General features: G+C 48.6%; 1 protein-coding gene across 5 annotated transcripts in view; it reads right to left on the bottom strand.

Annotated features, from left to right (window-relative positions):
* Nucleotides 1-24,244, bottom strand: part of DIS3L2 (DIS3 like 3'-5' exoribonuclease 2) — a 358,658-nt gene that overhangs the window by 97,307 nt on the left and 237,107 nt on the right. For 4 of the 5 annotated variants that reach the window (XM_020972180.2, XM_020972186.2, XM_020972182.2 and 1 more), the window contains 2 exons: nucleotides 20,059-20,166; nucleotides 4,052-4,285 (listed from right to left, as the gene is read on the bottom strand). In XM_020972180.2, the coding sequence (XP_020827839.1) occupies nucleotides 4,052-4,285; nucleotides 20,059-20,166 (342 nt within the window). The remainder of the gene's footprint in view (nucleotides 1-4,051; nucleotides 4,286-20,058; nucleotides 20,167-24,244) is intronic. The other variant, XM_078154658.1, reaches the window with a different exon arrangement.

Genomic DNA, 24,244 nt, shown 5'->3' with positions numbered 1-24,244 from the left:
CAACACATACTGACTACACCATCCATCAGTCAGTCAGCAAGTAATGATTAAGCCCTTATTATGTAGCAGGGAGGTAGCAGGTGATGCAGCCGACAGCACACCAGGGCCGGAGTCAGGAAAACACCTTTTCTTGACTTCAAATCTGGCCTCAGACACTTACTAGCTGTGTGACCGTGGGCAAGTCACTTAACCCTGCTTGCCTCCATTTCCTCATCTGTCAAATGAGCTGGAGAAGGAAATGGCAAACCGCTCCAGTATCTCTGCCAAGAAAACCCCACATGGGGTCACAGAGAGTCAGACACAACTGAAAATGAACAACAACAAACGTAGCAGGGACTGCACTCAATGCTGAGGACGCAAAGAAAGTCAGCAGCAGTGCGTGCCTTCAGGGAGCTCCTACTGCAGCAAGAGACAATGCGTAAATAAGCAGGAACACACCTGGCAGGCCATCCCAGCAGCCAAGGCGACCGAAGGGTCCATGACGGGGCTGTGAGCTACGTGTGGCTAGAAACTAGGAAGATACAGTTTGCAAGTAACCGAAGAAGTGTATGACAACATTCCCATCCTCTGCCACTCAGTCAGCCATGGGAAGAACAAAGTGGATGAAAAGCGTGTGTGTGTGTGTGTGTGTGTGTGTGTGTGTGTGCGCGTGTGAGAGAGAGAGAGAGAGAGAGAGAGAGAGAGAGAGAGAGAGGGAGAGAGAGAGAGAGAGAGAGACTGCATGCAGAAGGACAAAAAGCCAATGACCTTGGCCTGGAGCTAAGGAGGTGTCAGTGACCAGGCTGGACCCTGATCCCAGACAAAGAACGCTTCTTTAATGCCACTATTCTCCCGGTGGTGTTCTGTGCTTATAAATTATCACAAAACACTCTGGGAACAGCCACAATAATGAGTCACCATGACAGTGATGGGAAAAGGGAGGCCAATGCCATTTGCAATCAGTTTGTCCAGAACATGGAATGGCGTGGGAGGCTGCCATTTGTGACCGGTACTTACAGTGATTAGTCACCATGAGCCTGTGACCACCCCTGGGTCTCCAAAGCAGCAAAGAAGGCATTTCTGATGCCAGGGCCAGCACGAAGCAAAAACAGAAGACACCAGGGAGCCAGTGACAACCGGCTAGCGAGGTGTCCCGGGGAAAGGCTCTAGTGGTTTGGAACAGAGCCTCTACAGAGAATTTACGGAAAAGCATGGGTAAGAAGAAGTGCCCGGGATGAGAAGACACAAAGAGCCTGGGATGTAGGTGCCCTCTGGACATACCCGCACCAATGAAAAAACAGATTCATAGCACCCGAGGATTGCTATTAAGCCTTATCCCTCCTATCTTGTATCAGAGGAGTTGATTATTTAGACCCAAACTGAAGATTTTACATTTGTCCCTCTTGAGTTTCACCTCATTAAATTGAGTCCATCATTCTGGTCTGTCAAGATCTTCCTGGATCATAATTCTGTCTTGTAACACATTAGCCATCCCTCGCAGCTTCAGGGCACATGCAAATTTGCTAAGTATGTAATCCATACCTCTATCCAAGTTATTAATAAAAACCTGGGGGACCAACAGGGCTGAAGACAAAGCCCTCTAATATGCTGCTGCCTCCAGGATGACATGAAGCTATTAATTACACTCATTTTCAGTCTGATTATTCAACCAATTCCAAAATCAACTAACTAGACCATAAAAATCTATGGAAGATGATCCTGATATTGTGAGCTATGAGGGAGAGAGGGCTGCTGGAAAGTACCAGTGTGCTGAAAGCTACTGGAAACCCTACAATGAATCAAAGCTACAGGGCTCTGCTCTGGACCCTGACCCCCAGGGCAATGTTCCTCTGAATTGCAGCTGCTTCCAAAGGAAATAGACAGACTGAAGGCTCTGGGAATATAAATTTGATAACCATTCATAGAGCCACCAAGATCACTGCTGAAACCAGGAGAGTACACGGGCTTACAGAGACAACTGTGGAGTGAAGTGACCATGGATGCTTATGACCACAGCCCCCAGCACGCTTCATCTGACCAGAGGTGGGCAGCAAACCCAGAGTGGAAATCAGCCTGAAGTCACCATCCCAGAGACCAACGAATGCCCTTGATTAGGATTCTCTGTAAAATGCCAAGACCTGTCTAAATCCTCTCATGTGTGTCCTTAGGAAGAGAAAGGAGGGAGCAGAGAAGGAAAAAGTCCCTCACCTAGGAGTCTGCTTCCCTTTGGCCTAATTAAGACTGAAGCTGACTGATCTTTCTCTGACCCTCCTGACCATACCAGGTAATGATCTGGTCTGTGGCATAAGACTCAAAGCAGAGAGTTTAAGTTGCTAGTGACTGTCATGAATGACCACGTTCCGAGGGGAAAGACATTCACAATAATAATTATTATTAACAGAATGCTTTATGGGTACAAGGCACCTTCACACATATTTTTTCACTTGATCCTTACAAAAATCTTGTGAGGCAAGGAGTCCAAGAGTTATCTCCACTTTACAGATTAGGAAATGGAAACCAGCAAAGTTGAGTAATTTTCCTTCAGTCACACGGCTATTAACAGCTAAGGCTAGGGCTGGGACCCTGCTCTCCTGAACGCCAAGCCCAGGACTCCTGCCCCTCCATAATTTCCTAGCATGGCACGGCTCTGATGCCCACATGGAGGCACAAGGTTCTTCTCTGCAGGAAACGACAAGGATTTAGATCTGACGATGTGGTAGTGACTCCCAGCTAAACACATTCAAATGCTGAACACCAAAAGCAAACCCCTCCAAACACCCAACTGGTAGGAAGAAGCCCTCTGGCAGCCAAGCAAAGGGAGATGAACTCTGAGTGCAGACTGAAGCAGATTTATTTCATTTTACTTTTCTTGCCTTTTCTGTGCCATGACCAATATGGAAATATGTTTAGCATGACATCACCTGTATAACTGATAGTATACTGCCTGCTTTCTCAATGGGTGGGGGATAGGCAGGAGGGAGAGAAAATCTGGAACTCAAAATTCTTAAAAATGAATGTTAAAAATAAACATTAAAAAAAAAAGAAAGAAAGACACCTAGGGCAAAAGTATTATCTTTACCTTAGAAATGAGGTTCCTCAAGCCCAAGGTCACATGACCAACCAGTGGCAAAGTTAGGACTCTAACACAGGTCTCCTGATTCCTATCCATCAGGTAGCCCTACTGCCTGAGTGTTTACAATTCTGTGCCAAGGCTAAAGAGAGACGTCCAGTGTGGCCCTGACCCTCAAGCAGCCTCAAGCTAGTTGGGGTGACAGAAAATGACAAGTGCTTCATGCATCTGGCTAAGGAGTCTGACTGCACCCTCTGGCAAACAGGAGAGCTTACAGGGTTTCTGTTCAGCAGGTAGCACCAAAAAGAGCGGCATTTCATAAAGTAAACTGGTGAAATCGTGTAGGATAGGGGATCTCAGTAATAAGGTGGGAAAGAAAGTGTGAAGGCTGAGGGACCAGGAGGGCATTCCTAAAATAGTCAGGAAGGACGGAAGGAAGGAAGGAAGGAAGGAAGGAAGGGCCTTAACCACGGTGGTGGAAGCAAGGACGGAGGCCTCTGGCATGCCCTGATGTGTCCTGACATCCTGACAGAGGGACATCACCCTTGCCAGTCCAGGCACCATCGGAGAGTTAGACCCATCACTGCAGCAGTCAAGCCCCAGTGCACCCAGTGTTCTTCCCAGATGAGTCTGACGGCTCGAGTCTCAATGTGGGCCTGCTGTTAGGAAAATACCTCTCTGGGCTTGTGGACACCAGGCTCCTCCTCTCTTTTTCTCCACTAGGTTGTACAAAATGGCCAGCAGCCAGGAATTAAGGGGATTCAGAACCAGGCAGAAAGGTAATACTTTCAGGAAACCAGAAAAAAGCCCAGAGTACATGTTTTTTTCCTTCTTTTTAAAGCTCAGCCCCAGATCTGATGCTGATGGATCCTAGCCGGGACAGACCTCCTCATAGCCACTCAGACCTCGGGAGGCATTTCAGAGGAGGGGAGTTGCTCAGACAGTGATGGGGCACCCCTCCCATCCACATCAGCCCCCTCTGTACTGGAAGGAGGCCCCAACCTGATCCAGACGAAGCGCTCCGTCCACAAAGCGCTGCTGGCGCAGCTGTTTGGCGATCCCATGAAGATTCCAGACGGCCTGGTGGATCTGCTCAATGGGGTGCTCTGCCGCCACAGGGGGCAACTCGTCCTCCCGGAACTTCCTATCAGGGTGCTCAATCATGCTTTGGGCATGATCGTAACTCAGCTTTGTACAGGAACAGATGATGGTCCGGCCAAACCACTCATCAAGAATCTATAAAGACAGGCAGAAGGCAGAGAATAATTTTTACTAGAAAAACCATTAGAGTTCCACTTAGACAATGACATCATTTGATAAAGACCCAATGGAGGGGTGGATCCTCCTGGTGAGAGGAGGGAAGCTAACACACGCAGTGGTGTCTCGTGGGCCTGCGAGCAGCTCCTCAAAGCTCTATGGAACGGTGTGGGCTGGAAGAGTGTTCTCTTCCCTCTGCACAGTGATATGCCCACTCCTCCTTCCCTGCCCAGCTGTTAGAAAGCCCGGCTCCTTCCCTCCAACCAAGGCCTGTGCTGATTCCTCCAGGGGGCTGCGCCTCCTTCCCCGAAGCTACGTTGGCCTTTTCTATGAACTTATCTGGGTATAAGTCTCTGCGGCTCAGCAGAATGTAAGCTCCATGAGGGCAGGCCCTGTTTCACTTTTCTCTTGGAGCCCCCAGCACACACCACGGTGCCCAATATATAGCATTTAATGACTAATTGCTGATGAAATTAATTTTCCTAATAATATGATAAAAACAATTTTTTTACTGGCATTAATTTTTCAGTGCAGTTATTTGATTGTGGGGATAGGTAGTTTGAGTGTCAAGCTATTAATTCATCAACAGCCATTGATGAAGCACCTACTATGTGCTAGGCACTGGACTAAGCACAAAAAGAGGCAAAAGACAGTCCCTGCCCTCAAGGAGCTTACGATCTAACAGGAGAGAAAACATGCAAACAAATGTCTACAAAGCGAGCAACAGACAGGACAACCAGGAACTGATTCAGAGGGAAAAGACACTAGAACTAAGAGGGGCTGGGAAAGGCAGACAATGCCCAGACCCCACGGATGGAGGGCCTCGCTTGAGGACAGCCAGGAGGCCGGCGTCACTGCATCAAAGACTATATGGCAGAAAGGGAGGCACGAGCAGACTGGAAAGGTAGGAGGGGACTGGGTTAGGAAGGGCTTCAAACGCCAAACACAGCATTGCGCACTTGCTCCTGGAGGCAATAGGAGGCTAGCAGAATTTACTGGGGAGAGGAGAGACACGATCAGACCTGTGCTTTAGGAAAACCACTTTAGTGGCTGAAGGACGGATCAGAGTGCAGAGAGGCTCGATGCAGGCAGACACTGCCCCCCAAACCTCCCAGCAATGGTCTAGGTGTGAGGGGATGAGGGCAGCATCAGAGGGGAGAAGGGGGTGAATTCGAGAGATGCTGCACAGGTGAAATCAACAGGCCTTCACAATAGCTGAGAGGATGAGAGAGAGTGAGGAAGCCAGGATGACCCAAAGGTTGTGAGCCTGGGGGATCGGGAGGAAGGTGGGGTACTCTACAGCAACAGGGATGGCAGGAGGGAGGAAGAGTTTAGGAGGAAAGGTAATGAGTTTAGTTTCAGACGTACTGAGTTGAAGATGTCCGTAGCACATCCAGTTCAAGATGTCTGAAAGGTAGCTGGAGATACTAGATTAGAAGTCAGCCCAGGGGTTGGGGCAGGACATTGGCAGCATAGAGATGGTAATTAAACCCATGGGAGCTGATGCGATCATCAAATGAAGGAGTGTGGAGGGAGAAGAGGGCCCAGGCAAGAGCCCTGTGGGACATCTAGGGTCAGAGGTCATGATCTAGAGAAGGATGCAACAAAGGAGACAGAGAAGGAGCTGTCAGAGAGGTGGGAGGAGAACAGAGAGGGTATGGGGGGCAGGGCAAAAACTTAAAGAGAAGAGAGCCTTGAGGAGGAGACAGTGATCAACCGAGTCAGAGGCTGCAGAGAGTTCAAGGAGGATGAGGATTGAGAAAAGGCCACTGGATGTGGCAGTTAAGAGACCACTGGTGACTTTGGAGAGGGCAGCTCAGGTGGGGTGATGAGGGCAGAAGCCAGAGGTAAGGGGTTAAGAAGAGAGAGGAGAGAAGCTGCAGGCTCCCACTGGAGATGGTCTTTTCCAGGAGTTTAGCTACAAAGGGCAGAAGAGAGACAGGGTTGATAGTGACGGAAGGATCAAGGGAGGGTTTTTTCCCAGAATGGGGGAGGCCTAGGCAGTAGGAAAGGAGCCAGTACAGGAGAGACTGAAAATAAGTGATGCAGGGGTGACAGAGGGGGATGAATGGGGTCACTTGAACAAGTAGAGGGGTTGGCCCTGGTGAGGAGAAAGACCACCTCCTCATGTGAGACAGAGGTGAAGGAGGAGATGGGCAGAAGGCACCCGAGTGACAGGGCATGAGGAAGAGGGGAGAAGAGGGAGTTCATGGTGAATGGCCTCAAGTTGTTCTGTAAAATGGGAGACAAGATTCTCAGCTGTGAGGAGAGGGAGAGGGGGAGCCAGGGGGGTTTGAGGAGGGATGAAAAGGTCTGGAAGAGCCACTGTGGAGCATGGGAGAGTGAGCTGATTAGGGTGGTACAGTAGGATTGCCTAGCAGCAGTGAGGGCCCCGATTTGTAGCAGATCCAGTCAGAACAGTCATGGGATTTTCTCCATGTTTGTTCAGCAGCACTTTTTGAGGTGCGAAGGCAGAGGTGAGAAATGGTGGGAGTGATCCAAGGCTGAGGCATGGCTGGGCATAATCAGTCATGTGATTAGGGATTCAAGGGAGAAGGACAGGGCAGAGTAGAATTCGTTCACCAAGAAATCAAGATGGAGAGAAGAGGAGAGAGTGCCTAGTGCAGGGAGATGGCCTGGGAGAGAATTGTGGGATCAAGGGATTGGAGGCCATGGTGAGGATGAAGAGCAGGGTTATGTAAGGGAAGGCAGAGGGAGAGGTAAAAAGCCAGCAGATTGTGATCAGATAAAAGGATTTCAGAATTCTTGAATATGGAGATGATACATTTGTGAGTGTGGCAAGAGCCAGGGTATGACCATCTTTGTGTGTGGCTGAGGAACTGAGTGGTTAGGGTTATTGGAGGGAGAGTCTCTGTGTGTGTGTGTGTGTGTGTGTGTGTGTGTGTGTGTGTGTGTGTGTGTGTGTGTTGTGTGTGTGTGTTGAAGTCACCTAGTGTGAAGGCAGGAGTTGGGGAGGAGAGAAAAATTGTAAGTCAGGTATCTAACTCCTTGAGGAGGGGAAAGGAGAGACACACGTGTGTAAACACAACAGCTACCAAGACATTGATTGGGTGGCCGAGATGAATAGCATGAACCTCAAAGGGGAAAAGGTTACTGAGTGATGGAGAAAAGGGGAGAACCTGGAAGTGGCAGTGGGGAGCAAGGTGTATTTCCTCTCTCCCACCTTGACCTGAGAGATAAAGAGGATGAGCGAAGGTGCAGCCAGTACTGGAAAGGGTGGCCGGGGAGGCTGTGTCCTCAGGGGGAAGCCAGGTTTAGTAAGAGCTAGCAGATGGAAGGAGTGGGAGAGGAAAAGACTTAGGATGAAGTGAAGTTGTTCCCTATGGAACAGGCATTCCAGGGGGCACGGTAGATAGGGTGGGTGGTGTTTGGTTGGAAGTTTGGGGTGGGAGGGTTGAGGGGGATGGGAATGAGGAATCAGGTGAGGCAGGTGTGGAATGGGGTTTGGATGATGGTCTGCAGGGGTCCAAAAATCCTAGGAAGTGTAGGGTAAGATCTAGTGTGAGAATGCTCATTGAATGGACAAGCACTTGGAGATCCTCTAGAGGAAAGTACTTGTGGGATGGCAGGCATATGGCAAAGAAAAAGCCTTTTCTCAGAGTATTTTTTATTCCTCTTTCACCAAATGTGGATGACATACCTTAGGGTTTAGGAATCACATGATTCAGAGCTGAAACTAAAATCTGTACCTGTCCCAAAGATCCAAGATCTCTTACACTTCCTCTTCCAAATCCACATCATTAACCAAACCCCATTTCCTTCCCCCACCCCCCCACACAGAAACACTGAGCACACACCACCAGGTCTACCTGACTCTTGTCACTATGAGTGACACATGGGAAAGGAAGACTCAGGTAGGTGCTAGGCTGTGTCTCTCAAGGACGTGATGATGACATCTAGGGGTCAGGAGATCAGATTGGGGGAAAAAATCTGGGTAGGATTATGTAAATGTATTCAAATAGGGCCCCCCCCCCTCCTGGGGAGAAAAGGAGGAATAGAAGAAGTGGCAAGAGTAGATATTCTGGGTTTCAGTTCTCACTTTGATTCCACATTAGTTCCAAATAATTCATAAAGTTAGAAGAAGAGAAAAAGACATCCCAGCCATTCCCATTCCTGCAGTGGTTGAAGGTTTTCCACGAGCTTCCCCACAAGAGAAGGAGCCAGAGCAGAACTTGTGCCACATGGGAAATATGAAATTGGATAAAGGGGCTGTAAAGCCTGAATTCTGAAAGGGGGAGAGCCTTGCAGAGGAGAAGCCAATGGACACAGAGTAGCACCAGTAACTTCAGCTCTCCAGCAGCTGAGGGCATTTGTCCAGGGTGGTCCCCTAATAGTCAAGCCCAGTTTCCTAGCCACCTGTGTCCTCACTCGAAGTCCAGCGCTCCTCCCTCAAGTTGGGTATTTAAGTCTTCCAAGCACCAGCATATCTCACTGCAACAAGGCCCAGAAATGCTGCAGAACTCAAGGTGCCACCCCAACCTCTGCTGTCTACATTTGGTGAGAGAAAAGATCAGCTGCTACAGAAATGGTTGCTCCTTCCCTTTCTTAGCTGCGCTTTGCCTCTTGCAGCTTGCCGCTGAGCTGAGTTAGAGAAAGAGGCCAGGGTCATCCCAGAAGATGGCTCAGGGGGTCTCCCTCAAGGCCCACCCAGGCTCCTCCCTTATCAAGGTTAGCCTCGCCTCCCATACACTTGGCTGGAAAAAATTCCCTGTAAAAGACTTTTTCTAACGTTCCTTCGGGTAATGGAGACCAGAATTCGTGGTCTCCCAGGTTTTCTTGGGTTATTTCATCCCCATTCCTCCATTTTGTTCCAAACCAGGAAATCCTCCTCCCTTCCTGTGACTTTCGCATTGTAGGCATCACATTTTGCATGGCAGAGTCCCTCCTGATGATACTCAGACAAATGTTAAGGCTTGACCCTGCTAAGCTTTTTCTTCCCTCCAGTGAATAATGTATACTTCCTTCCTTCTTGCTTCTGTTTCCAGAAGCAGCTCCACAGGTTTCCTTGGGCATGAAGCATTTCACCTTTTAAAGGCGGTCCCTTCCCTCCGAGGCCCTTCCGTTCTGCACCCCTGCACACAGCAGGCATCTGCAGAGCTACTTGGGTTTGAGGCCTGTTTTGTTCCAAACTAACAGAGGGTCAGGATGCTTCAGGCCATGTAATGACAGTGCTGAGCACAGGAATCAATTACAACTCACTCCGCTCTCTCAGCCAGGCACAACAGTTAACATGTGGAGACCTTCCAGCAGATGAGAATTTACTGAGTGTTAAAAGCCTGCCCTGCTCCTCCTCTAGGCCACCTAATGGAAGCCTGCTGCACTCTAATTAGTCCATTTGAGCCCTAGTATTTCCAGGGGGAATCCTCTCTAGTCTTACTGGGTCATCCTAAGAGGAGGTTTTGTCGAAATAACCCAAGACATCCGCCTATGTAAGGTGCCCCCCTTACACTTCTCTCGGTAGTCCTGTGGCCTGCTCCCCAATAAGGCTTCCCACCTTCTCTAGCCCTCAGCCCATAAAGGATAGGGGAAAGATGACAAGGGGCCTGCAGGCTGACAGCTACTGCTCACGTGGTGATGTCTTTGGGCGAGGGGCTCACAAAGCTCAGGCTTGTTTTAAAACCTCAGAAGGTTAAGGAAATGGGAGCTAGTCTTTTTTTGGCAGAGCAGGAAAGATATACTAAGAAACGTGTATCTGGCATTGTTTTTCTGATTTTTTTATCCTTCTCGAATGAGCAAAGGTAGCCTGACACTCTTCTTTCAGGGAAGTTCAGAGAGGCCACCCTGATCTGGCCTGATTCCCAAGAAGCTGAGACAAGAAGGCCCAAGAGGAAGAGACTCCAAAGGCAGCAGATATGGCAGGCCAGAAAGCCCCTGAGCAGAACTCACCCCTCAAAGCCCACATGTGGAGACAGAAGGAAACAGAGATGCGCACGGAAGACGTGTAAGACGTCACAAGGAGATTCACAAACAAAATTCCTCCAAAAGAAGATCACCGCTTTCCTCTCTGAAGTCAGATCCGTTCCCTCCATGCCATCCAGCTTAGATAATCGTGCATCAGCCCCAGAGAGTGAACCGGGCTGAAAAAGGGATGAGGGCACATAAGCCCCACAAAGCCACTGCCTCCAGGCAAGATTCAGCCACTAGAAAGAAGCCTCTGCATAGGGAAGGGCGGGGCTAGTCACGCACACCCACCTCCATCCACTGAAGCCTCTGCCACTGAAGCCATTACGATATGGAGAGGAGAGGGTTTCCTTTAAAACTGTCTGCTGGCTCAACTAGGTTTTGAAAACGCACATTCTAACAGACCCCTGGATGACAGACTCTTCAAGATGTATCTGACCCAGGCCTGTTTCTAAAGATGCTGGAAGTCTGCGGGGTGCCTAATATAAGCTTGCATCATTGCAAGGCTTCCAAAGGGAAGGGAAGGCCAGGGAATTACACTCCGGAAGCAGGCCCTTCCTGACTGCGGAAGGAGCATCCAGAGAGCTGCCACAGACTGGGGGAGCTGGCAGTCTCTGTTCAGGCTGCAGGGGGGGAGGCCCAGGAGAGCAGCTGACAGTTATCAGTGACTGGGATGGGTCTATCAAGAAGCAGCTTGGTCTTGAAGGCCAGAGGAGGATGTGAGTTCAAAACCTCCTCTCTCAACCCCAGCTTCCTCATCTGTAAGAGCAGGATCTGTCTCCCAGAGCAGTGTGGGCCAAATGAGAGAGCATTTGTTACATCACTACGCGAAGTGCTAGATGAAGGCCAGCTATGATCATTAAACAGCGGCAGCTAGGTGGCCCAGTGCGCAGAGTGCTGGGTCTGGAGTCAGTGGGGCCTGAGTTCAAATCCAGCCTGAGATATTTCCTAACTCTGTGAGCCTGGGCAAGTCACTTCACCCTGTCTGCTAAGTTTCCTCATCTGTAAAATCAAATGGCAAACAACTCCAGTATCTTTGCCAAGAAAAGCCCAAATGTGGTCACAAAGAGTTGGACATGACTGAAAAACAACTTGACAAATTATCATTATTTTTAAACAGTCATTTAAAAATTATAAGATTAATCTCAACAATTAATTATAAGGTTGATCTCAACAAAAAACAACACTTTCAAAATCCAACTAACTTTGATGTGATCAGTACTCTCCATACCAAATTTATATTTTAATGGATTCAAGGATTCTGATTTCCCAGGTGTACATCTCGGCTTGCACCAACACCAGGGCGGGTAGCTTCTCCTTCCCTCCGTGCACTTATTTCTGTGATGTCCGAGGTGAGGAAAGGTGCGCCATGGTGTAGTTACCGCCCAGGGGGGGACAAGGAAAAGCAGACGGGGCACCACCAAGCACAACTACCTGGCCCCGTCCCTCGTGGACAGGCTCTGGGCCTGGGGCTACTCTGAACAATCCGATAAATGGGCACAGTGAGACAGATCAGGAGGGTTCCAGGAAGCCGAGAGCTCTCCCACAGACTCCCAGGCAGAGGACGCCATGCCGGTCTTGGGCCATGTCGAGGGAGGGCAGGGATAGAGAGAGGGTGAGTCCTGTTTTCAACATGGCTAATGCCATGTGAACAAATCCTTTGGCTGGTCCTCAATCTAACAGGCCAGAGGCTGCCTAAAATCAGCAAGCTTAGCTATGACCAGCTATGCTGGCAAGTAACGTTTCAGTTCTTAGATTTCTGAGAATGTCTGTAATCTATACAGGGTGTGCTCTTCCTCTGAAGATAAATCCCCCTTTGTTATTATTGCTGTAATATCAGGAGGCAGCTAGGTGGTGCAGTGAATAGGGCACTGAACCTAGAGTCAGAAGACCTGAGTTCAAATCTGTCTTTAGACACTTACTAGCCATGTGACCCTGAGCAAGTCACTTAAACCTCTGTTGCCTCGAGTTTCCTCATCTGTAAAATGGGGATGAGAACAATACCGCCCTCCTAAAGTTGTGGTGAGGATCAAATGAGATCATATTTGTAAAGCACTTAGCACAGTGGCTGGCACACAGCAGACCCCACAGAAATGCTCATTCCCTCCCTCCTTCCCTACTACGTACCTACTGAAGAAAAGCTAACTTGCTAACCTTCTATTTTATTAATTGACTGAAAGCATTTTTTAATGTCCCTCCACTGAAGACCTCTGCTGGTGTCTTGTCATACCTAGCACAGTGTCCCTGCTGTTGCCACTCCCAAGTTGGAAAGGCTCCAGGTGCGGAGCTTGAAGGCACCTCAGAAGCTCTCACTTGACAGAGGAGGAAACTGAGGCCCCGGGGATTGAGAAAACAGACCAAAGTCACATGGGGAGTGTCAGAGATGGGATTAGAACCCAGGCCCCACGGTAGCCATGGAAGCAATGACTTGGCCCTAACATCTCCCGAAGATGTCATCGGTGCCAGGGGAGGGAGGCTCAATAGTGCAAACTCACAGATCCCTGAAGGATTTAACAATATGATGATGGATAGTGTTCGTAATAACAACAATTATGTTTGTAGTTGAGGAACACCCATTACGTCTGCCAAAAAAGGATTCACAATTGAGTTCACATACCACTCAACCATGCATATTCTAACTTGAAGGAACAAAACAAAACTTAAGAAAACCTTGTAAAATGTGTCCTCACTTGGCTCTAAGAGCCGGCAGAGGAAACACGTTTAAGGAGATGATTTTTAGTCCCTCCCTCTGCATTACTCAAACATAGATTGCCAATCTCACCTCAAACATCTTTAAGCGGTTTGGGAAAAGCCAGGGAAGGAGCTGTTTCAAAAGGTCACTCACTTCCCCTCTTAGAAAGTAAAAGGTCTCAATTGAGAATCCAAATAGGGTGTTCAAGTGGAAATATTCTCATATGCCTCTTACTTTTAATGAAAATGATGCTGAATAAAGGATTTGCTTTTCACGAATGAGCTCTAATCAGGAGGCCACAGCCCACTTCAGCAGGGGAATAAAGACTGATGTTTGAGGGATAAAAGAGAAAAATATTTTTAACAGCATCAAAGCTCTAATTTTGTTCTAAGGGGGGGAAATGGAGGAAATTCACCATTACAATTGTCTCATTAGGCCTAGAAGACACTGAGATGCAATACAAATCCAAACAGTATATTAATGTTACCATTTTCCTGTAACTCCTCTACCACTTGTCTTTTTTATTTTTTTTGCCAACTGTGTCAATCTGATGGGTGGTACAAATGAAACCTCAGAATTGTTTTAGTTTGCATTTTTCTAATTATCAGTGACTTAAGCATTTTTTTCAAATGGTTATTAATAGCTTAGATTTCTTCCTCTGAAAACTGTCTGTTCATAACTTCTGAACATTTATCAATTACAGAATGGTTCTCGTTCTGATAGATTTGAATCAGTTCTTTCTATATTTTGGAAATGAGACCCTTATTGGAGAAATTTGTGGCAAAAATTTTTTCCCCATTTGCTTGCTTCTCTTCTAATTTTAGCCGCATTGGTTGTGTTTGTTCTTCAATTTTGCACCTGCTACTTGTTAATCACAGAAGCCTGTGCAAGTCATTTACATTCTCAGAGCCTCAGTCTCTTTATCCGTTCAAGTTCTCTAAAGTTCTTGTCACCTCTAAATTCCATGATCCTATTATCTGATTTATTATCCCCCAACAGCTAGAATTAAGCTTGGAACTCTCCAGTTTCAGCCATACCCTGTGGCCCGAATTCAGCTAGGAGAGCAGAAAGGAGTACAAAGCAGAACATTTCAAGTCTTTGAGATAAGGAAAGAAGAAGAAAAAAGAGAAGGGAGAGAAGGGGAGAAGAGAGGAAGTGAGCAAAAGAGAAGAGAACACAGGATCAAGGAGACTATCTCAGGTTCTGTGCTGGTCCCTCCACCCAGAGCGAACCTGTCCAGACCCTGCAGTAATTCTACCACCACTGATGGAAGATGATAAACACAGTATGTCCGTAAAGTAAAAGAGAACCAAATAAGAAAAGACAACCCACAGTAAGAGCAGGAAACAGGAGGCTTCTGGCACTGAGTGTGTTACTGGTACTTCTGCCACGCTCAGATGACCATGACTTATGTTCAAAGGGCAAGCAGGTCTCCCTCCACAGAGAGAAGGTAAAGGGGCATAAGAAATAACACTCAACATTCTAGGTTTTTAGGGATAATGAACAAAAAAGGAAGGCTTTTAGCATGAAAGCCAAGAAGATGAAGGAGCCAAAGAGTTTAGAGGATGACAACAGCCCATTTCACATTAGGCGGAGAGCTGGAAAGGGGGAGTTGGTGCCCAGAGAAAGAAAGGAACAGCTTGAACTCTTGGATGTAAGAAAGCTGAAGCTCTTTCTGAAGGGGGGAAGGCAAACATTCTGAGAAGGAAGCAGCTCTTCATCCTCCAAGGACCTGATGACACGAGACCACTGGCGCTGTCAGGTGGGAGATTACCCAGGGAGGGTCAGAGGAAGAAAAGAAGAGCACGGGACTGGTCGCGTCCTACTGAGGGGAACCGAACATGACATTTGTCATTTGAAGAATAATAGAAAGGCGTGCTGTCTCCCCAGGAGCACATATCTAAGGTACAACCAAGAACCTCCCAAGACACATCCAAATAGGTAATTACCACCTTCTTCTGGAAAGTCACATGGTCACAAATGATGCCACCAAAACAAACCTAGAAAGCTTTGCCAAGGATTACAAAGTGTTGGGCATGAAGCTCACAAGCACAGGGGCACAGGTAACATGTTCATCGCTGCTGTCAACTGAAGTCAAGGAACACAGAAGAGAAAAAGGTGCCCTTGGTACTGAAGATCATATCTGAGAATGAAAACCTCTCTGAGGGCGACGGCACACGAATGTCGTCCCTGCTGCCAAGGAAGCCGGGCCTGGGGGGTCTGAGCGTCTGTACGAAGTCTAGCACTAACACAGTGAGCCACCAGGCTGCCAAGCCCAGGCAGGAAATGGTCCTGGCTCCTATGCCAATTAGTCATGTGATCAGGCCATGAGTGACCACTGTGCCTCTGGGTGAGAAGAGAGGGGAGACCCAGAGACAGACAATGGAATTGGGATTTCCAGCCCATGGCTTAAAATGACAAGGAATGACAGGCTTCTAGTCAGGGATGGAGTACACCTAACAAAGGCTGGGAGAGAAGTATTTGCCTTAAGTTCTGCAAATCTAAACGAAAGAACTTTTAAAAGAGGGAGGAGGGAAACTGCCCATATCTCTCCATCAACTAGATAACACAGAGAGAACTGAAAAGAACTGCCATTTAAACATTCAGAAGCTCACAAGAGGAAAAACAACAACAACAAAAAAAGAATCATTAGCAAAACTCATGATCTATCTTAAATATCTATGCACAAATACACAAAGTTTAGGCAATAAACAAACTAGAAGTCCTAACCCAAGAACGCACAGGTGACCTAACAGGTTATCAGTGAGGTTCACTGGGATGAAACCCACGACCAGAGCATGGTCTGGATGGAAGTAACAGGACAGAAAATAGGCGCGGACACACGAGGTGTGGTAGCACAACTCATGTACATCTAAGATCCCAAGCAAGGAAGCATGCTGGGAATATCTGGAAGAAGTTCAACTGAGGGAGCAGCAGGCACCATTTTGACATGGCCTGGGTACAGTCATCCTGCCTGATCAGAAAGAAGAAACAAATGAGGAGTCTGGGAAACACATCACAAACTTGGCCCAGAGGCAGGCTGGGGAGCATTGTGATGGGGCACTTCATTTATCCAGATGTCTGTTTGAGTTCTCTCGACCGAAAGCAGGGCAGCAGCAAATAAATGCTAGATTTAATGATAACGTCATCTTTTAACAAGGGAGTAAACCACTGAGGGGAAGTTATATTCTGTATTAGATTCTCATCAATAGGGAGAAACGAAGAGAGAGATGACAGGAACTTGGAGAAGATATTATAGTCAGTAACAGAGAAAAACAGGAAAACATACTGTTGAAGAGATGGTTAATAAACAGTTCTGCTTTTTTAAAAATTGCCATGAGATTCAGCCGTTATCGTTGGTTGACTTTCTCCTTCAACCCTAAATTTTGTCAACTGCACAGATACTTTAGCAGATTCTCCCTCCACTCACGCAGACCCCAGCCCAATCCTGTTGCCAGTCCTGTGCAGCCACTGGCCACGCCCTCCCATCAGTGCTCCACTGGCCATCTTCTCAGAGCATCGAGGGCCTTCCTCTACATCTCTGGGCATTATGGGAGAATGCCAACAGCCCAGCAGCTATCCCTCACCTTCACTAGTGACCGATCCATCTCCTCTTTCAGTCAGACATTTCTCAGATGACATCCTTCACCCTTTTTATCCTGTTTACTTCCTTGTTTGTAACATGCTACAACCTGCTGACCCTTACTACAAGCTTCTCTGATGCCCTCAAGTTCATACTGGTCTTAGGGATCTCTGTTTTGGGGAGATGTCTGAGGTTCTTAACACAGTTTTCCAAAGGAAATGCAGCCTATGTTTACCCTGTTCAATTCTGAGCCCAGGTCATCATGTGTGTACTGATGGACAACAGACATTCTTCACCCACTTGAGCAAAGCAGGGCTAGTCTCCCTGGAGTGACTGTGGATCTCATTCAGAAACTGTGAGGTGGGGGCAGCTAGGTGGCGCAGTAGATAGAGCACCGGCCCTGAAGTCAGGAGGACCTGAGTTCAAATCCGGGCCTCAGACCAAACACTTGACACTTACTAGCTGTGTGACCCTGGGCAAGTCACTTAACCCCAACTGCCTAAAAAATAGCGCAAAAAAAAAAACCCTCTGAGATGCTATGGGCCCTGAGGCAAACGAGGCACCTGGAGAATCATCTCCAAGAGGGGGCATTCCTCTTTCACCAAGACTGGCACTGGCTAAACCCGGGAGAGTGGGAACCATCTCTGGCAAAAACACATCTCCCTGTTTCACACTTCATTTGGCATTAATCATCAAAGAGCCAACAAAGTCATCTTTATTGTACTGCAGAGAAATTTTTCATACTTTGACATGTGTATGAGGGACACCATATTTGAGAAGGGTTTTTTTGTTTTGTTTTCGTTTTTTGGGGTAGGCAATGGGGTTAAGTGACTTTGCCCAGGGTCACACAGCTAGTAAGTGTTACATGTCTGAGGCCAGATTTGAACTCAGGTCCTCCTGATTCCAGGGCCGGTGTTCTATCCACTGTGCCACCTCGCTGCCCCTTGAGGACAGGTTTTAAGGCAGCATTTTGTTCTCCTGAATCAAATGCTTTTTAACACCCAACAAACAATAAATAAAGTGGGATCCTGAATTCTCCATGACTTTCGGTCAACCGAGTGAACGTAAAAACAGTGTCCACTGTAGATAATAATTGGGGGAGATTACGGTCTCCACAGGCTATAGAGAAATTGCCTGTTTCCTTGTCTTCCTTCACCAAGGACACTCTCACTATGGATGTCAATGATTCTCACAAATGTCACACAGGAAGGGAGGTACAGAAAAGGAATCCTCACTCTCCCTTCTGCCATATTTCTAGTAACGATAAAGATCAAGATTAATGTTTAGTACCCTCTCCTCCTTCAGATACCTTAAGAACTGACCCCAACCCTCCAAACTGTGTCATCTACAGCAGAGACCCCTTCTCTGGAAGACCTCCTCCGTCTTCTTCAGAATCATTACTCTCTCAGGCTACGCAGCGAGGTCCAGAATGCTAGTCCATACAGCGTAGCCCAACCATCCCCCAGGACGAGCTGATTACAGAAATTCTCACAGATCTTTTCCATTTTTTCCTTGCTTGCTATTCTCCTTCCAGTTTCATCCTGCAATGCCCTCAGGATGACCCTTCTTCAGAATCTCTTGCCAAGATTTCTTCCAGCTGTTTTCCCTCGCCTGCTCCTTGCTGTTCAGTGAAGCAGTGCCGTTTAGAACGTTCCACCAACCTCCTCCGTGAGATTTTACAAACAAGAAGTTGGTGTCCTGAGCCCATGTTGTCCTTGGCTTCCACAGCTCCTACTTGGCACAGAGATCAAGTGTTTGCTGGCTGACACCACTCCTAGGCTCTTCTGGGCTCCCCATCCCAGTAACTGATTTATATCAGTTAAACTTCTTAGGGTTAATTTGGCCTGAGGCTCCTACCTCCATTCACTTCCCAGCTGTCAGTGTCAATAAAGCAAGGCAGGGTGGCTTTGACTGCATGTCATAGTTTTTTTCACTTTCATTCTTTTCTACTTTGTACTAATTATGATCTTTCCTCTAACAAGTTGGTGGGTCATACCACAGAGACAGCTGGTGCAGGAATGATTCCTGTATCAGTGACTGTTAACATTTAATCATTTTAATACTGGAAGCTATCTGGTGTTCATGCAGTGCACAAAACTCTAGGCCTGGAGTCAGGAGGTCAAATCTGGCCTAGCTGGGTGACCCTGGGCGAGTCACTTCACCCTGTTTGCCTCAGTTTCTTCATCTGGAAAATGAGCTGGAGAAGGAAATGGCAGTATGCTCCAGTATCTCTGCCAAAAAAAACCCCAAATGGGGTTGCAAAGAGGCAAACACAACTGAAAAAATGAGTTGAACAACATAAAACTTCCAGTGCCTGACCAATTATTCCCTTGAAATTTGTCTCATAACTTAAATTTATGCTTTTCAGTACCTGTCCCTCCACACAGCCCCTTTCCACCATTTCTCCAGGTGCTGCCAAAGAGTTTGCACAGTACCAGCCACTAGAGGGTGCCAGAGAGCACACACAGAGTGCTGGGCCTGGAGTCAGGGAGCCCTGAGTGCCAAGCCAGGCCCTGATACTAACAAGCTGCATGACCCTGAGCAAGTCACTTGACTTCTGTTTGCTTCCGTTTCTTCATCTGTAATGGGGGTGATAATAGCACCTACCTCCCAGGATTATCATGAGGACCAAATGAGATACTGACACTTTGCAAACCTTAAAGAGTTACATGATCATCACCAACACTATGACGTAACGTGATTACCAATGTTCTCAGTGGGGGTGGCCAATCCACCCCCCGCCCACCGATGTAGTCATAAAACAGCCCTGGGCCCACAGTCTTCATCCTGGTCCTCTGGGAGCATGGCTCCCCCTCCCTGTCCAGGAACATTTTGACTCTTCCTCTGAAGGTCCCAAGGTTTCCACACCCACACCTTTGTTCCTGTGGGTTCCTCAGTCCTTTCTGTCTAGCCAAGTCTCACTTCCTCCAGAAGCATTTCCCAAACACTGCTGCTCACCTGGCTCCCCGCCTCTGCCAGGATCCCGCGGCACGGGCAGATTTACCAGAAAATCTGACGTCTGCACACAAGTGTCTTCCCTTCCCCCACCCCGCTGAGCTGTCACCATCCCCAGCTCCTTCACCCATTCTCGGTCTTCCTGATCACGCTCCTGGGGTTGCGCTCCAGCTTGACAACGTCCTTCCTAGCACACGGTGACCAGCCAGAACACAGAAGTCTTGTAGTGCATGTGCCCCCAGCAGAGGGCAGCCAGCCTACCAGCAAGGCCACGTGAAGGCACAGGCTCTTCGGGCTGCAGTGTCTGGGCTATCTTCTGATTATTTAGACACGTCAGTCCTGTCTCCCTGCCAGACCAGAAGCCACTCATGCCTCCTGGGTGCAGGGCATTGTGCCGAGTCATCGGGATACAAAGACAGTCCCTCCCTCGAGGGACGTACTTTCTACAGAACTCATCAAAGCTACAAATAGAAACAAATGTGAAGTACACAAAAATGGGAACGAAATAATTTCAGGAGGAGTTTGGGAGGAGGGGTCAGGAAGGAGTGCCGGAGGGTCCACAAAGCGCTGAGCACCTCTGGGAAGGAGGGAGGTCCTTACCTTGCCTTCCGGGGTCAGCGTCCAGATGACGGAGAAGGTGAGCTTGTCGGTCATGGGGTTGAGGCTGCACAGCTCCTCACAGAGCAGTCTGGGGAGCATGGGGATGACCTGTCCACACAGAAAAGCACAGGTCACTTCCATGCTTAGGGAGGACGATGAGCTAGAAGGGCCAACGAAAGCCAAGCTCAGCGCAGGACCTTTGGTGCTGAGAAAAAGATCAAGGATGACGCCAAGTGGCACAGTCGAAAGACCACTGGTTCTAGAGTGAGAAGACCTGGGTTCAAATCCTGCCCCTGGTGCTCACTACCTGTTGGACTAAATGGCCTCAGAGGTCCCCTCTAGCTAGCTATCTTCTTACTGAAGAAACCTTGCGGAGGGGGGGGAGGGAAGAGAAGCGACTTCCCCTATCTGTGTCATTTTCGGATCCTCCCCATCCAGTACCCAAAGGGTCAGTTAGGCAGCAAGCATTTATGAAGCACCTACTGTGGGTCCCTGCCCTCAAGGCACTTCCATTCTTCTAGGAGGGAAGGATGCCAGATGGTGCCTGGCTCTAGTATCAACAGTAAGATGGTGATTGCTCCCCAGGCAAGGGTGGGTCAGGGATTAGGACAACAGCTGGAATCTATTAGTGCCAGCAGAGTCCTTCACCCCAAGGCCTCATCTGAACTTCCCAATGGCCCTGGGACCCTTCTGCTAGGGAGAAACTAAGGCTGGCCAACGGAAGGTCATTTGCCCTTCAGGGACACACAGCTAGTGAAGTCCCAGGCAGGATCTGGTGCTGGGTCTCTCCTGGTAGAGTCCAGGCCTTTTTTCACCCTTCCGTGTTACTTTTTGGAAGGCAACTGAAGAAGAAAGCAAAGTTACCATGTTTCACATTAAGCTGAAAAAGAGATTCTCGCCCCAAGAAAAAGGTCAGTACGTTGTGTCTTTTTGATCATTCTCGCACCTGAACTATCCATAAGAACGTGAGAGCTACGTGCGAATCACCAGCTGAGCTCGAGCCAAATCCCTGTTTGGTGAGTGAATGCTCCCCGGTGTATCAAACTCACACTGCCCGGGCCCTAAGGGTGCCAGCGTGCTGTCCAGGGGTCTGAGGAGGCCTCCAGCACCTGCCTTCCTAACAGGGCACAAGAGGCCTCCCGCCCCAACTTCGTCACTGGCTTCTTTTCAACATGTGTCTACATGAGGAGTTACCATCACCCGCTGTGTCTTTTAAATGGAGCTGATTCAGCTGGTGCTTCTGGTTGTCTCGGAAGCATCTAACAGCGATCAAACCGCAAAACAGTACATTTAATAAGCCCAAAGCCAGATTCAGACCTGAGAAAGCCTTTGCAGGCCCCCTTGGCTTTGTCTGCGACCTGTCACAGCCTATCACACCCTTGTTGCTGTTTTCCCTCTGGAGAGCGGTCCTCTTCGTTGCTCCCAAAGTCAGCCCTGGCAACATGCAGAGGAAAGCTATGGGCTTACCCTGCGACAAAGCAGGAGTCCAGCATTCCTCAGGAGCTAGATAAGCCACTTCCCCAACACAAAAGCCGCCCAAACACAGGGACAATGGCTCACCCTTCCATAAATTACACCTCTATTATTATGTGAGAGGGACCACCTAGCCTGCAAAGGCAAAGAAAGCCTGGGAGTACAAGTTAACAAAGTTGCTCTGACACCTACCCCAAGAGGACTTGGGGTCGCTAACTGCAGCTCAGAGGCTCAAGATCAAAAGAATTCTGAGAATGCCCACAGGATGCCTACCTCCCGTGGACGGTGTTCTCACCCTTTGCGCTTTGATACCCTCCCTGTCCCTGTGACGCAGATGGTGCTGCTCCTCAGAAGACACCAAGGGGCTCATGTGTCACCAGCATTCTTTGCAGTGGGGAGCACCCAGCCTCCCTGCCTGGGCCACGTGGCCATCACTGGGGGAGGCGCTTCTTGTTTGCCCAGAGAGCCCTCAGACTAACCAGGCTGTGCTGAAAGAGCAAAGAAGGTTACTCAGTAGTTCAATGAGGGCCTGGATCTCGGCTCAGTCACTCATCGCACAATGATTTGTTCCAACTCCTGCCCACTCCACATCTGTGACCACATAATTCTGTCTTTCCCGGGACATTGAGCCTATGCATAATGTAAGTTTGGCTACTGGGGTATTATAAATGACATTAATCATGGCCTTTCACAGAGGGCTTCAAAGCTTACAGATGACAACACCAACAAAGTTGCTACAGTCAATACCCCCATGGTGCAGCCTGGAAGAAAGTAAGTGCTCTGCCTGGGGTTAAACACCTGGTCAGTGTCAGAGGTAAATCCGAACCCGCGTTTTCCTGACCAGGAGTGCAGCATGTGACCTACCCATTAAGCCTCACTGCCTCCCACTCCATTTTTACAATAACAGAACTCTTTATTAAACAACCACAAACAGCATTACCAAAGACCATTTAAAAGACTTCCGCCAAGTCAAAATTTAAAAATCTAAATGACTAGGTGTAATTTATAATTCCCTTTCCTGATGCCATGGCACCTGGCCAGCATTCCAGTGCTGGAGGCGTCACTGCCCTGTCTGATGGCAGCCCAGTCACGCTTGGCATTACTCCTCTATCTTGGAGCCATACCCTCCCCTGCCTCTAGCCAACGCTGTTCCTAGAAAGGACGCATCCATCTACTGCCCCAGAGCTGCACTCACTATTCCTGTCCACCCCCCTAGAAAGGAAGCTCCCTGAAGACAGGCACTGCCTTCAATTTCCTATCTGCATCCTCAGCTGTCAGCAAACCACTGGCACTTAACCAGTGCCCATTCAAACACGGTGCCTTTCTCTTTCATCCTCAGTTCCCATTCCTTCCCATCTTTTTCCCCTGATGGCCTGAGAGAAACTGGCCCTTTTCTTTATCTGTCGGTTTTGATGCCAAGCACACAAGTCTTGCCATCCATTCAGCAATGGTTTTGCTCCAAGTCTCACCAGCTTTCTCCATCGCTGTGCGTTAGAGCAACGATTTCATTCTCTCTCTTCCTCTGCCCTCCCCCAAGAAGAACCGTCAGGCAGGAAGAGAGAGAGAACCCTCCCCATCAGCACCCCACCCCCCAGGCAGGGCTCCCTCTCTCCCCTGCCAGGTGAAAGCACAGGGGTCCATCCCCCGGAACAGCCTGGCTCCCGGTCCAGGAGAGAAGCTGGTCTCCTGGCCTCTTACAGAGAAGGCGAGCTCTTCCTTGACCTCACTCCAAGCTCTCAAACCAGCCTCGGTGGGCACACGCACGCACTGCTGTCCCATGAGTGCCTAGCAACAGAGAGTTTGAACCTGGGCCCAGTCACCGATCCATGCTCACACCATCGAGGGTATCACTTTCTCAAGACAATATTTAAGTAGTTAATATTTAATGAGATTTTTCAGTAGTGTCACTGAATTTTGGTGGCCCTACACAGCTTGGCAATCATTCTGTATTACATGTCTGAGGGTGGCTAGGTGGCACCACAGTGCATGGAGCACCAGGCCTGGAGTCAGGAAGACTCACGTTCCTGAGTTCAAATCTGGCCTCGGATATTTAAGAGTTGGGCAAGTCCCTTCACCCTGTGTGCCTCAGTTTCCTTATCTGTCAAATGAGTGGAGAAGGAAACGTCAAACCATTCCAGTATCTCTGCAAGAAAAACCCAAATGGGGTCATGAAAAGTTGGGCAAGACTGAAAAATGAGCAAACAACAATAAAAATGATGCATCTAAACAAGTAAGCATGAACAAAAGCACACTGAAGTGAGGCGGGTGAACTCAGCCAAGTTTTCATTCAAAGCGAAGCAAACAACAGTGAGATGAAGGATGAACTCTGCTTCTCTCCGTCATTTCAGACTTACGGCCTTTCTCTGACACTGGAACATCCAAGGCAGAGAACAGAATGAAAAGTTCTGCTTCCCCCATACTGGTACACGGGCTCCTCGGAGGTCCAAACTGATCAACGTCCACCAACTCAGAGAACGCGAGCAGCAGGACCCGCCGCTGGGGTGAGAGCCGCACTCCCCCGCCTCAGCTCTCTGGGTCTCCCTCCTGACCTTCCTCACACCTTCTTTTCAGGTGCCGCGAGGGAGGAGGGACAGCCCTCTCTTCCCTCCCCTGGCCTGCAACGGCCACAGTGTCTTGTAGCAGAAACCCAAACAGTGACTGACAACCAGCCTCAAAAACGGCCCTTTCCAGGCTTGGTGGTTTCCTTGGAAGT

This window comes from Phascolarctos cinereus, unplaced genomic scaffold (genome assembly GCF_003287225.1).
Source record: "Phascolarctos cinereus isolate Bilbo 61053 unplaced genomic scaffold, phaCin_HiC Scaffold_5;HRSCAF=322, whole genome shotgun sequence".
Lineage (NCBI taxonomy): Eukaryota > Metazoa > Chordata > Mammalia > Diprotodontia > Phascolarctidae > Phascolarctos > Phascolarctos cinereus.
Note: the sequence above shows the minus strand (reverse complement) of the source record. Positions and strands in the feature narration are given on the sequence as shown.